At 56.3% G+C, this 14,626-nt stretch overlaps 1 protein-coding gene across 1 annotated transcript in view; it reads left to right on the plus strand.

The window, feature by feature from the left end:
- Positions 1-764: 764 nt before the first annotated feature.
- Positions 765-14,626, plus strand: part of CMIP (c-Maf inducing protein) — a 207,955-nt gene continuing 194,093 nt past the window's right edge. The window contains exon 1 of the mRNA XM_036993750.2: positions 765-1,461. Within this exon, the coding sequence (XP_036849645.1) occupies positions 1,165-1,461 (297 nt within the window). The 5' untranslated portion in view covers positions 765-1,164. The remainder of the gene's footprint in view (positions 1,462-14,626) is intronic.

Below are 14,626 nucleotides of genomic sequence, written 5' to 3' on the forward strand. Positions count from 1 at the left end.
GATCAGATGCCATAGGAAGGAGTTGGGCAGGGAAGCCTGTCTCCTCGCTGCAGACAGCTGGAGGATGCCAAGGGCCAAAGCTGGTGGACTTTTGTCAAAGGTCAGGGGGCCTACTGAGTTCAGACAGTGTGGGTTCATTATCCGGATAATGAGGGGGCATTTTCTATTCGAGGAAACACTCCTGTCTTATGGCCCCTTCTGGCCTGCCAGATGGGCAGCCTGAGCCATGAGGGGGTGTCAGAGGCCAGGTGGTCCTTCCCCTGCCCTCCAGCCAAGCCTGGCCCAGTCCTGGTCCGTCGGGTGCACCTGGCCGCACCTGGCCGTCGGCGATGACGTCTCGGGCGATGACGATTCTGATCTGGGTGCCGGTGTGGGGAGGGTGGGGTGCGGGACCCGCGAAGGGCCCCCAGGACGTCAGGTCCCGCGGCTCCGCGCAGGCCTGGGCACCCGGGGGGCGCGGCTGGCGTGACGTCACGCGCCCAGCCCCCGAGCCCCCCGCCCACTCCTCACATCCCGGAGGAGCGCGGGCCGAGGCCTGGAGGGGGCGCGCCCGCCGCAGCACGCCCCTCCCAAGGGCCGCCCCCTCCCGTCGGGCCGCGCCTCGGGCCCCAGCGTCCCCGCCCGGCGGCCGACTCAGCCTGCGAGAGGCCGAAGCCGCGGCGGCCGCCGCCGTTGCCGCCATTGACGTCAGAGGGCGGGCACATGACCCCGCGGGAACCAATCGCGCGGGCGCCGAGCGGCTTCTGCAATCTCTCAACTGAGCCGGCCCCCGCGGCCCCCGCCGCACACTCGCCCGCGGACGGCCGCACAGACACACGTACTGTACACACGAGCGGGCGGCGGGGCCGAGACACGCCCGCCCGCGCGGCCCCGCTCGCCGCCGGCCCCGTCCCCGCCGCTCCCGCGTCCCGCCCGCCGAGCCGCCCGGCGCCGCGAGCATGCACCCGACGAGCTAGGAGGACGCCGGAGCCCCGCGGGAGCCCCAAGCGCCGCCGCGCCAGCCGCCCGCCTGCCCGGGCCCCTCCCCTGCAGGCGCCCCCAGCCCCACACCCCCCCACCTTCCTGGGGGGTGGGGGGGGCGGGCCGCCGACCGGGGGCCCCGCCACCCGGCAGCCCCGGACAGCCCCCTTTCCCCGCCCCGGCCCCCTCCCGGCCCGGCCGGCCATGGATCTGACCAGCAGCTCGGGCGGCGGCGACCCCCGGCAGATCGAGGAGACCAAGCCGCTGCTGGGGGGCGACGTGCCGGGCCCCGAGGGCACGAAGATGGGCGCCGTGCCCTGCCGCCGGGCCCTTCTACTGTGCAACGGGATGAGGTACAAACTGCTGCAGGAGGGCGACATCCAGGTCTGTGTCATCCGGCACCCGCGGACCTTTCTCAGCAAGATCCTCACCTCGAAATTCCTGAGGCGCTGGGAGCCGCACCACCTAACGCTGGCCGACAACAGCCTGGCGTCCGCCACGGTGAGTCGCTCTGCGCCGCTGCCGCCCTCACCCCCGCGCCGCCCCTCCGGCCCGAGGCGCCCCCACCCGCCGCCCGCCGCCGCCGCACCTGGAGCCCAGGGCCTGCCGGCGCCGGGGGCCGGGGTCCCAGAGCCTGGGAGGCTTGGCGCCCAGTCTTGGCCTGGGCTCCGGGCGAGGTTGTGGGATCCAGAGCTCTGTGCGGACGCCGGGCTCGGGGAGACCCCTAGAATTCTGGAGGAGGTCTGGCCCACCCCAGGCTGAGCGTTTGGGGACATCCCGGGCACAGCGCTTGTGTTTTGTACCGATGGGGCCGTGGGATCGACCCGGGGCTGGGCCCTGATGGTGGGGGTTTCCTAGCTTAAGGCCTGCGGCCCATCTGGATCTGCGCTGCAGGGGAAAACAAAACAACCAGAAAAAAAAAAAAACAAGACAACAAAAAACGCCCCCAATAACCTCAAAACCCCCAAACCCAAAGAATTTCCAGAAGCCAATTCCTTTCTTTGCACTACCCATCTTTTTCCTGCCCGGCCTGACTGGCAAACTGGGTGCTTCTCCGTCTGAAAAAATCTCTTTCGCACATTGGGAGGTTGAAAGTGGAGGGAGAGGGGGCAGGGGTCCTGCACTATCTCCTCCCCACCTAGGGGCGGCCAAGTTCTAGTATGGAAGCTGGCTTGTAGGGCCCTGGTCTGGCATTGTCTGGAAGTGTGTATACGTATGTTTTGTTGCTGGAGGTTTAATTTTGTTAATTGTTATTGTTTTAAATATGTGGCTGGGACAGAGTCAGCTGGATGGGAGGGAGGAGAGTCATCGATCTGTTTCTAAAATCAGATCTGAAAGGTGGAGAAAGACAGCTGTGGCGGGGTCGCAGTGGGGCGTGGGGGTGGCGGGCAGGGGCCTGAACAGGATGCTTTGTGTTTTGAAACAAGGACAGTTAAAAGCACTGCTTGGGCCTGAGCCTTCCTGAGGGGAGCCCGTCCTCTATGGAGGGGTGGCAGGTCTTTCCCAGAATGTACACTACCCCCTGGGGCAACCATCCTCCTGTTTACTAAGCACATGATGGGGGTTGGGGGGCAGAATCCAAAGCCTGCCCACACCTGTGCCAAGAAAACCCGGTCAGGAAGCAGGGTGTCGCTTACATAGCATGTCACAAACGTGTAGCGTGTGTAGACATTTCCCCGGCATCCATGTTCCCTTGGCAGTGTGTCACAGGCTGTGACACATGCTCCAAGGAATGGGGAGGGGGAAAAGTTAGCAGGAGACCATACTCCTCGAAACAGCCCCCCTCCCCCAGGGCATTGAAGCACAGGAGGACTTTTATTCTGAATTTTGGGTCTGATGTGCTTAGAACACCTATTTTTTTTTCCTGTGGGCTCGTTGGTGCAGTATCTGCAAAGATTGCCTTCTCGGGGAGGAGCGCCGGTTGGCGTGAAGCAGCCCAATCCCAGTTTCAGGCTGGTGCATGTTCCTAAACCTGTCCTGAGCCACAGGCCTCAGCATTTATCTTGGCTTCTGGTTCGACGGAGGAAGAGCCTCCCAAGATTCGCCAGCGCACAGTGTGTCCGAGATCGGGAGGAACCAGCGTCCTCCGTAGTGCCCTGCCTGGAATCAGGAGCCCCACATCCAGCTTCACTGTTTTCCATGGGGGGCGGTTTTTTTTTTTCCTGCCAGCCTTCGAAGTGAAGGAGGATGGTGGAGAAAATGGTTGAAAGGCACAGTGACCCTCCGTGGGGAGGGGGCAGGCCAGGCCCAGCCTGGTGGAGAATGACAGCTGTGGTGGGGTCGCAGCGGGCCGTGGGGGCTCCCCTGGGAGAAGCCAGGAGCGTGTGGTCGCTGCTGCTGGCCGAGGTCTGGGGGAAGCCAGCTTTGGACGCTCAACCTTCCCACCCCCCCGCTTACCTCTGGTTGCTCAAGAGGTATCTATGACACATAGAGGGAAGGAAGGAAGACAGAAGCCGTACATTGGTTTCTTAAGCAGCCAGAGGCCGGGCACCACCTTCACCAGCTGAGGTGGGTGGCACCTTTGTAGGCTGGAGCTTCTCTGGAGAAGAGCTGTGATTTTCAGGACTGGGGACTGAGGGCCATCTGTGCAATAAGATTTGTCTCAGCAGAGCCTTGCTGCAGGGTTGGGAAACATGAGGACGAACTGGAGCAAGCGCCAAGTGCCCAGTGGGCTGGTATAATCCCCCTTCCTCTGCCTGTTTCCCCAAGCTCTTCATGCTGGAGTTGGGGGGTGTCCATCAACCTTGCCATGTAGGCTCCATGGGGGCATGGCTCTCTGTGCCAGGGTATGTGGGTGTGGAAGTGGGCTGCTGAGGGCAGACCCAGCCTGGCTGTGGCCTTCAAAGCAGAGGTGGGGTTGGGACGGCTACCTGGGACCTTGTCCATTCTGAGCTACCTAGTTGGTGGCCGTACCCTGGGGAAGCAGAGCATCGCCAGAGGGGTTTCCCTGAGGCTGGAGCATTATGTAATCTGTCTGCGTTTTATGGCTTGGCCCAAACTCTATTGAGAAATATCAGCTCAAATGAAACAAAGGTGAATTTGAGTGAGTTCACTACAGCGAAAGCTCTGTGCAGCCCTGTGGCTTTGCAGGGTCCCTGGCCTACCTTGAGCGGCTGATGTATGAAGTATGTATCCTATCGGGCTATATCCTTCCATGAAATGTGTATCATCCATATGTTAAACAATCTAAAGAGCCCAACTCAGAACCATCTGGTAATTATCTGGTTAATTGCGTGGGCTTCAGAAACAAGACAGAGTGATTGATCTGGATTCAAACCAATAAACAAACCAAACACACTCTTCTGCCCAAATCTGTCTTCAGAGTCTGTCTACACTGAGCCAATTAACTGGATCATTGTCAGAGGTAAAGACCAGGCTTCCAGGACCACAGCTACACTGGGCCAGGGTGGAAGCATAGAGGGGCTCTCCATTCCACATGTCGGGGGCTCCAGCTGGGCACAACCGTCAGGCAGACCTTTCTTGATTCCCTGCTTGGGAATTGGGCTCACCCTGGGCTGGCAGCCTCAGCCTGGCTGTAAGCTTTGCTGCCGTGGGGTCAGGTTGGAGCTTGCCCCGTGCCTGTCTCCTGAGCGGGTTACTGATTAAATCCTTGCAGAGCCAACAGTGTGCCTGGCATGGCCTGTGGCAGTGCCGCGTCTGATGCACTCCGTGCTGGACACTTCGGATCCGGAACACTCATAAACAGAGGCAGAAATGCAAAGGGACTGACCTGGTGGCTCAATTGAGGGGTGATGGGGAAGCGCCTGCCCCTCCCTGTGGTACACGGGACCACACCTTACCAGGGAGGGCCCATCTGCTCTGGCTGTGGCCTGGATGGGGTGCCTCATCCCCCTTTGCATCCACACTTCCCAGTCCCCACCTTCCCAGGGCTTTAATGGTGTTGGTGCGAGTGGTGGCCAGGAGTTCTGCAGAAGCAGCCGGGGCTGTGAGACCAGAATCCATTTTGCGGTTCTCATGTCTGAGTTGAATTTGATCACCTGCTAGACATGTTTGTCTGCTGGAAGAGGGCTTTGTTTGCATGCTTTGTTTCCTCTGCACTGAAGAAGTACAAATGTGCTGCTTACCTTCTGTTTGCCCCTATTTTTTTTACATGCAGCACATGGCATCTCAGAGTGGTGGTTCCAGTCCAAAAAGTCTTTAATTCATTGACTGAATAGGGGTTGGAGCCCAGGTGACAGTAGCCTTTTTTATACTCAAGGCTTAATTCAACAATGACTTATTTTTAAATTTGCACCACTTGGCTTCTCTGATTGAAATATTTCTGGACTTTTTGTCATGGAAAGGAAAAGAGAAGTAAGTCACTTTGTAATTCCCATCGCTTTGTTTAGTCTGGTGTTTTCTTGGACAGCAACCTTCTGAACTTGGACTTACACTTACTAAGCACCTACTGGGTGTCAAGTGCTGAGTGAAGAATTCATCCCAAGGGTGTGGTTCCCACTTGACAATTAAAATCCGTGTCCTCCAGGGCAGCCACAGGTCCATGGGAACAACTTGTCTGCCTGTGTGTGCACACACATTGGCATTTTTTTTACTTTTGTCGCTTGCCTGGCTCCTTTTTGTGTCCGCCTTCCCACCTTTGACTTCTTTGATTTTTTGATTTTTTTTTTGTGGCCATGAGTAAACACAAATAATTTTTTTTCTTTCAGTGCCGTTGGTCATAAGATCTTGGAGTCATAAGATCAGATTTGTTTCCCAGATAACTTGTCTGATTGGAGGTGGTGTAGGGGAGGGGCAGAGACAGAAGAGGAGAAAAATAGTCTTAAGTTCTCACTAAATAGCAAGCGCGGTCTGCCTTCCCCAGGCTGTAATAAATAAGTGCATTTTAAGGAGGGAGTAAGTTTTGATGCTGCCATTTGCCCAGTGCAATCTAAGATGCCCCTTTTGGTCACTGGCAAAACTATGCCAGTTCAGGTAGAAGGTGTCTCACTGTGCATGGCTGGGCTTTGCTGCCCAGCTGCAGATGGAGGTAGGCATGTGCCATGGCTTGAGCTCCGTGGCCCACAAGTGGCTTCGGCCTGCATTGTCTGCTCCTTAGTACTGGCCACACGCTTGTTAACTCACCTGGCAGTGGGAGAGGACATTTCTGAGGTCCTGTGTCCCATCAGACTCGGGGAGCCTGGCAGCCTCGTCCTCCTGAGAACTAAAGCTGCCAGCCTTGGGGCATTGGGTGGCCTCTTGGCCTTTTCTCCAGGCAGTCCAGGCTTAGCCCGTGTGGGTGGTACTTCCTCGGTGTTCTGGCAGAATGGACGTTTGAGATGGCTGAGTTCTGCCTTTGATTAAAGGGTTAAGTGAGGTAACGTGATGGTTTAGGCCGTCCTGCTGGCGGGGCAGAACGGTCTGGGGGTCTGCTGTCACAGTCTTGAGGTCTGGATTCTGAGGCGGCGACTGCCTGGCTGTGTGATCTTCTGCATGTTACTTTCCCTCGCTGGGCCTGTTTTTTTCTCCATCAGGAGGGTGGGATAATCCTACCTGGTTTATAGGGTTGCTCTAAGAATTGGAGATAATTCAGATTAGCACCCAGTAGGACAGCCGGCACAGAGTAGGGTGTGATAAGGGGCCAGTATTCCAATTCGTGTTTTCCTGATTACCCTGAGAGAACATCATGAAATTCTGTACACATGGAAGGGATTATTGCTGTTTAAACACGAGCAGTTCTCCAGAGAAGAGAAGTGTGAGGCGAGCAGTGCGTGTGGGAAAGTTCGGGGTGGTTAGCAGATCTGGTATGTACGAAGGCAATGGAATTGTTGAAAGCAGTTAAGAAAAATTCCTCAGGGAGCACAGTCTAGTTGCTTAAAAACAAAACTCAAGCTCATTTTTTTTTCTTTTAAATTAAAGCAGTAATTCACACATCAGATACATTCAGATAGTATAAGGCACGTAAGGAAAAAGGAGGCTCCTCTGTCATTCCAGGCCCCTGTAGGGCCTCGGTCTCCTCCTTGGCAGCAGGCCCTGTTACCCATTTCTCATGTATCCTTGATGACCAGTCTAGGCATTGACGCACAGGTCTGTGCTGTGGCTGCTGATGGACGGTGTATTTTGGAGATCATTCTAGAGCTGGGCAAAAATAGCTGGTTCGTTCTCTTTTGTTGCTGCGTAGTGCTCCACTGTAGATGCACACCGTAGTAATGCAGGTGGGCTATCCTGCATTGCTGGGTATTTAGGTTATGTCTTTTGCTATTTCCAACAAGACATTTTCCGTTTTTATATAGTGGAGTTGTTCCTGTTTTGATGATTTGAATGTTTTTTTGCTTACGTCTTTGGTGGATGTTAAGGTATTTTGTCCCAGACAGCTTTGCAAGGGACACCTGACCATCCCTCAGAAGGGAAGGGCAGTGTTGCCCGGGGTCTTTCCTGCCCAGAGTCATGCTTCCATCTGGTTGAATGCCACCAGCCAGGGTGCCCCTTGGAGGGGCTGGCCCCTGCCCCCCCAGGAGTTGAACACAGGTGAGCATGAGGCTTGGACCAGTCAACGCTGGCTTGTGCCCCAAGGACAAGGGTCTGTGTGGCCCAGGATGGTTATTTCCTGCTTCACCTGAGAGCGTCGGTCTTGCCCTTAGACTTCCTGCCTGCTCAGGATGGGAGCCAGGCCACCCAGCTCCGTGGTGGAGAGAGGGAGGAAGTGAGGATGTCTCTTCCTCACCCCTGGTTCTGGGGACAAGTCGCCCAGTGTGTTCCTTGGGGCTGAGGGAGCCTGTGCATTTGAAAGGAAGCTTTGCTGACATCAGCAGAGCCATAACCAAAGGGTGACGAGGCGTGCGCGTGCATGGGGAGGTGTCTGTGTGTACTGAGGCAGAGGGGTTTGCAGAAAAAACATTTCTGGTGCTGAAATTGGTCTCTGTGTTTAGAAGCCTGCTACATGCAAAGAGCTTTACACCTGCCACGTGCAAAGCATGTAGACCAGCTCTGGGGTGTTGCGACAAGGTGGGTGGAGGCAGCCAGACCCAGCAGAGTGGTCAGACAGGCGAGCTTGAATGATGCCCCTGCGACTTCCGAGCTGGTGGGTGACCTTGGGCAGGTCACCTAACCTCTGTCATTATCTGTACAATTTGAATTTTGGGGACTTCTTCAAGTCAGGGTTAAGTAAGGTGAAGCATGGCAGTACACTCATGCATTCATTCAACAGATAAATATCACTGTTCTGGGCACTTTGAAGAAAACAAGTGCCTGCCCTCCTGGTGGTGGGTTGGGTGAGACAAGAAGCCACTAAGCAAGGAAATATATAATCTGGTGGTTAGAGGGGCCCTGGAGAAAACAAAGCAAGCCGATGGGTGGGGTGTTTGGGGCTTGGAAACTGGGAGCCTTGTTGCTTTGCACATGGTGTTCAGGGAAAGGTGTGAGCTCTGTGAGGAGAGCATTCTAGGCAGAGAGAATGGCAAGTGCAAAGGCCCTGGGGCTGGATCACATTTTGAAATGGACTTGTAATGTGGCTTGCACTTAGTAAATGCTCTGCCATTGTTATTACCCCTGCCTTCCAGGAGCTCTTGTTGTCTATTAAAACATACTTATGAGCACCCAGAATGTGCTAGGTACTGGGCATACAGGCAGCTCCCTACCCCATGGAGCTTCCATTCTAGGGTTTCTGTTGTGTGTGTGTTTTATTTAACTTGCTCCCAGTAAGTAGTGAAGAATAGCTTTGGAATAGTGCTTTAAGAGATTCTTAAATTACAAAGCTCGGAAAAACTTTAAAAAACCATCAATGTTAAAGTGCCCTATTATCTACAACACACTAATCATCGAATTCGCCTCTATTGTTTTGTTGGTGGGAAAGTGAGGAGGGGAGCTATGCTGCCCAAAGACCCTTACAAATGACTCAGCAGCAGGGCTGGGATTCACACCTAGGACACCTGCCTCCCAGCACCTTCCAGTACCTTCTAGAGCCTTCTGGTGCCTTCCTTTGTCATTGGCTCTCCTGCTCTCAAGCTGCTGTCAGAAATGATATGATCAAGAAAGTATATAAACAGATCAGGCTGAGTAAACTCACTTTGGAGGGAAGCAGAAAGGCTGGATTCTCCAGTCCTGGGGTAGGTGGACGTGTGGGACTCAAGGGGCAACAGATGCTTCCCTAGGGATGGGCTGGCTGGGTCCAGCTCTGGTGGGGTTATTAGGTGAGGGAAGATAACACTGGAACTCGTGGTGGTTTCCTGGGTGTCTGGGGCCAGTCCTAAGCCTTTGGAGGCTCAGGAAAGCTGCAGATAGGAGCACAGTCTGGAGAACCCATGCCCAGCCTCCTTGCTGCCCATTTCGGCTCATTGTCCAGCCCAGGTGAATCGGATCACCAGCACGTGCTGGAGTGAGGCACACAGAGGCCATGGAGCCATCCACGTGGATGACGCCAGGCATTAGTCAGGGTAGGTTAAGTGCTCTAACAACCAGTCCCCAAATCTCATGGCTTCATGCAACACGGTTTACTTCTTGCTCACAGTACAGCAGGGATCTGCCCCACTGGACCGTGCAGGCACTCGGCTCCTTCCCCCTCCTTTCTCCAGGGCCTCATTGAGTGGGGGGAAGGGGGTGTGCAGGAAGCAGAGCCGGTGGTTGGCCTGGCCTTTGGCTCTGTCTGGCACAGCTCAGTTGTGTGTCTGCTACTCCCAGTTGCAGGGGAGGCTGGGGACAGGGCTTAGTTGTGTCCAGGAGAAAGGAGACTGTGAAATGGTGATGACTCGCACCCAGGATCCTCGAGACACCGTGGAAGTTGGGAGGTTTCCAGGGTACCAATGGCAGGACTGCTTCCCTGGAAAGGAAGTTCGGGCAGCATGGTCTCCTCTCACTTTGGGTTGCCAGCTTGGTGGTAGGTCAGGAAAGGGCAGATTTCTCTCTGGTGGGGAGTAAAATAGGATAAGTGAACTTACTGAAAGGGACAGAGCAATGCACGCATGACAGTGGTGATCTTTACTGTCTACCTACTGTGTGCAGCAGCGGGGTTGGGGGGCCAGAGGAAGGGCTGCCCCCACGCTTGAGTGTGTGTCTATGAATATATGTGCATCTGTGGATATACATAAAGTCATTTGAGCTTCTTGCAGTTGCAGAAACATCTTAGTTGGGAATCAGTGGGCTTATCAGTTTGGTGTTTGCCAGTGTTTGGCTGACATTTCTTTGTGAATGTCAAGTGAGTTCAGGGAACCTGCGTTAGAAAGTTAATGCTGAGTATTTGTTAAGGGCAAGCACCAGGTACTAAGTTTGTGAATTGAGTACCAGATACTATGTATGCAAAGGGAGTTTCCGAGGCACTGCGTTTGCGGAGGGAGTTTCCCAGGCACTGGACTGAGTGGGAACTCCCAGGCAGTGGACTTGGAGTGAGTGCCCCCAGGCACTGGGCGGAGGGAGTGCCCCTGGGTACTGGATTTGCAACTGCAGTGTGCCCAGATGCAGCGCGTAGAAAGGGGGTGCGCCCAGGTACCTCACTTGCCAAGTCAGGCACAATCTTCCCCTGCAAAGGCTCACAGTTAAATTGGGGTCCACTACCAATCATGATAGACTACAGAAAAAAGTATATATCCTCAGAGAAGTTTATGCTTTGTCCTCCACCCATGAGGCAGGGAGTTTCAGGAGAGTTTTGTAGGAGAGACCCCATCTGGACAGACAGAGCTAGGGTTGCGACTGGCAGAGATGGGGCAGGGGCCTGGGGGTGGGAGTGGGCAGAGGGAGCAGTGAGAAAAGGGAGAGAGGCCAGAGCGGCTGGGACACGTTCTGGGTGGTCTGCGGCCTTCTCCCCAAGTGCTGGGCTCCATTAGAGCGTGTAGGAGATAAAGATGGAGGCTGGGTCACTTCCCGCAGCAGCCCCGAGCCGGGTTGTGGTTAGTGCTGACTGACTAGGGCATGTTCTGGCTGGCAGGGCCCTGATCACCGCACAGACATGGGGGACTGGCCGCCAGCTGGGAGCCCGGGATGCCCCTGAATTGGAGCTTCAGAAGTGCAGGGATTGGAGTTACCAGGGCTGGGCATCAGTCACAGTGGTGACCACTGCAGCGGCCTTTGCCAGGAGCTGTGCTGGCCAGTCACACTGGAGATCCCCATAGCCACCCAGCGAGATGCTGCTGATCTCCCCATTTTACAAGGGGGGACACCGAGGCTCTGCCTTTCTGCAGACGTTCTTTGCCAGAACGAGTGGATGAATGAGAGGGGGAGTGAACGAATGGGGCTGCTATAGTCGGCTGTCGGGTGGTACCTCCTGTTGAAAGGAGAGGGAAGGCCACGTTTGGACTGCTGCCCTTCACTTCATGTGACCCCACATTGTCTGGCCTCCGCGTGACGGGCGTGTCAGCTGCCTCCCCTGCCGGGGCTGCTGAGGCTGATGGAGGGAGTGCCACAGACCTATGTGTTGCCCAGCACAGGGTTCCTGGCTCACCACTGTGCCCGTGAGGCTGCTGTGCCAGGCCTGCTGTCCCTGGAGTGCCCGCCAGGCTTCCACCATACTTCCTGAATCCTGGGCCTGAAACCTCTGCTGTGAGCTTTGGCTCACACGGCTTCCCTTCTGGAACCTTCCTTCCTGGAGACCTGGTGGGAAGGCTCAGCCTGGCTCTGGGGCCCTTGGGAAGGTGGCCCCATGGGCCGAAGCCCAAGATAGGAGTGGCGCTCTGCTTTGTGTCTGCGGTGGAGTCCCAGGCCAGGGGCTGTGGGGTAGGGGGGCAGGGCTGCTCCGGTGGAAAGGGGAACAGTGACTTGTTGATGTCCATCTGCTGCTCTGGTTGGTTCATGTTTCATGACCCTGTGGCTGAGGCTTGCACTGGGGGTGGGAAAATGAAAGAGCTGCAACTGTCCCAGCAGCCTGATGGCTCCCGGGCTTGGGGATCCAGGCAGGGTTGGGCTGCGGGGTCAGATGGATCAGGACAGGGTGGGGGCAACTGCAGGACAATAGTGAGAATGTCCTCTAACCGTGCTGTGGTCCCTGGACACATTTGTACGTTGAATCCTCAGAGCAGCCCCTGAGGCTGCAGGTTGCGTATGGGAGACCTGGAGCGCAGATGACCTGGCTGCAGGGCCAAAGGCCTTCTCCACCATGACCCTCATGCCATGATGCCTCCTTGCTGGGGTCTGAGGGCAGGAGCCGGGGCCGCAGGACTGATGACCAGCCACGCACCTGTAACAACAGCTGATGCCTGCACCACACTTCCCGTTCTGAGCCCATCGTGTGAGGGCCCTGTGAGGCGGTGCTGTCATCTCCATTCTACGGATGAGCAAACTGAGGTCCAGAGAGGAGAGGTCACTACCTGGCCAGTAATGGTGGAACTGGGGTCTGAACCTAGGCCATCTAGTTCCAGAATGTAACTTTAAGAACCGAGCAGAGTGTCCAGGGCTGGCTGCCTGCTGAGAAGGGGGCCTTGTGGAAGCTGTAGGGTGGACGGAGCAGTGTTTCACCCTGGGTGATTGGCCGGCTTCCGGCAGGCGTGTCTGGAAGGGCCGTGGTGGCAGCTTGCTTTTTGCCTGCGCCTTGTCTTGGGACAGTGAGCTCTTGGAGCCTCAGTTTCCTTGCCTGAGGTGGCCTGACCCTGGCTTGACCCCAAGGAACTGCTGTCAGAGCCGGCTGTGATGTCTTGACTTCCATGAGCCTGAAGTCCCGGGCCTCCGGGGAGCGGGTGCCTCACCCTGCCCTGCCCTGCCTGCCGTCTGGCTTGGCATCTTCAGCCCCGGAGCTTTGGCACAGCACCTCTGCCTTCTGCCTCTGTGAAGGCTACCGATCCCTGGAGTTCTCCCAGCCCCCGTTGGGGTGCGGGCTCCCTGGCCTGCAGCACTGCACACCCGGCCTGGTGGCAGTGCCTCTGCGTGCCTGTCTTCTCTACTAGCTGCTTGCCTCCGCACTTGTAAAATAAAACAAAAATAATCACACAGGGATGATGACCTTACAATAAAGAAGGGAAAAATTCTTCCATAATGCCACTACCCCAAAGTCACCCATGGGAGCATACTGGGGTCTAGCCATCTATACTTTGGGGATTGTTTGCCCGGCGAGTGGGGATTAGGTCTTATTCATAAGTGCTGAAGTATTTCTTACGTTATCTCATAGTGTTTCAAGTTTGTTCCTGTTGGTATTGGGGCCCAGATCACTCTCTGTGGTGGGGGTCAGCCTGGACATTGTAGGAGCCCTGGCCTTGGCCCCGTGGATGCGGGTACGCTGTTCCCCACAGTTTAACAGCAGAGATGCCCGCAGACATTGCCGCCTGTGCCCTGGGGGCAGCGTCGCAGGTTGAGACCCTGAGGCCACATGCTTACTAGTCCACCTGCCAAGAGGTCCCTTTGACTGAGGTGGCCCAGTTGGCCCAGGTGGCCCAGGTGGCAGCCAGCCTGTGGCAGAGCTGGAGCTCCTGCCCCTGCCTCTCCGGGAACCTGGCTCGGGGTGGTGACCAGGAACTCCATGGGGGCTGCAGGGGCCCCAGCTCCCTGTCTGGCACCATGTGTGGGGCTGAGAGCCAGCAGAGCCCCTGGAAGGAAATCCCGCTGGCCAGGGAGTTCGAAAGTGCCCCGCACCTTTGATCCCTCAGATAGGCCCCCTGCTGTCCCGGATGACTCAGGGCTTCACATCTGGGTTGTTGAAAGGGTAATTGCAACATGTCAATAAAAAAAGAGAGAAAAATCAGCATTAGCAAGTTTTGGTGTGAGGAAGGTGACTTTGAAGTCCACATCTCACATCCTGTCTGCATTAAAGCATTTTGAGGATCCCCCCCTCATTGTTCAAGGATCAGCTGTGTAGCTGCTTGAGGCCCCTGGCATCGCAGGCTCTGAAGGGGCACAAAAGCATCTCAAGTTTTCTTGGAAACCCTGACTGTCCTGCAGAACCTCAGGGTGTGCCCGTGACCCTGCGCCATGACCCTGCGCCATGACCTCAAGCACCAGGGCCTGGAATGGGCCGTCCACCCTGGCCCCAACCCCAGCTATTACGTCCCTGGCTTGGGCCAGATAGACGCCGGCAGGTGGTAGGATTAAGACATTACTGGTGGCTTTCACCTTAGCCTTCAGCAGTGGTGCTTGGGAAATAAGATTTTGATCTTGGAAAATGTGATTTAAACACAGAATTGAAAGTCACTTTTATTTCCTCAACGATATTGCCCCTGACACATGTGCAGGGCCTGAATTGTGGCATCCAGTGTGAGCAGGCCCGGGGAGAGCACCCTGGGCGTATTTCACGGCGCCTCCTGAGCGGGCTTCCGCTGTTGACCCCCCACTCAGGTGGCGGTGACCTCATGCCTGCCCTGTTTGGGAGCCCCTCTTCTTTTGGGGTGGCATACTGTGTTGTCTTGGCCCCACTCATCCCATGGGCGGTGACCCTGCCAGGGAAGGGATTTCACAGAGCCCAGCTGTGCCTACATTCGATGCTGATGATCAAACCCGTGGTGGGGCTTCAGGGGCCCTGAGTCTGGCTGTTCCGCCCCCTGTTCCCATCCCAAGGGGAGGAGGCCCTCTCCTCTCCAATACCCGGACTAGGACTGGAGGCCCTGAGCTCCCACCAGACCCCCCTGTGGAGCCTTGCCCAAGGTGGGCTCTGGCCCCCTGGTCATGCAGGATTAATGCTCCGTTCTCGTCCGCCCTTCTCTGTGCCTGGGCTGGGCATGTCGCCTTTGTCCGCTGGCACCTGTGCTCTCTGGCTCCCAGGGCTTTGGCCAGTGGGGACACTGGAGGAAGGTGGATACTCTAAGCTCTTCCTTAAGGATTC

Source organism: Manis javanica, chromosome 17 (genome assembly GCF_040802235.1).
Source record: "Manis javanica isolate MJ-LG chromosome 17, MJ_LKY, whole genome shotgun sequence".
Taxonomy (NCBI): Eukaryota; Metazoa; Chordata; class Mammalia; order Pholidota; family Manidae; genus Manis; species Manis javanica.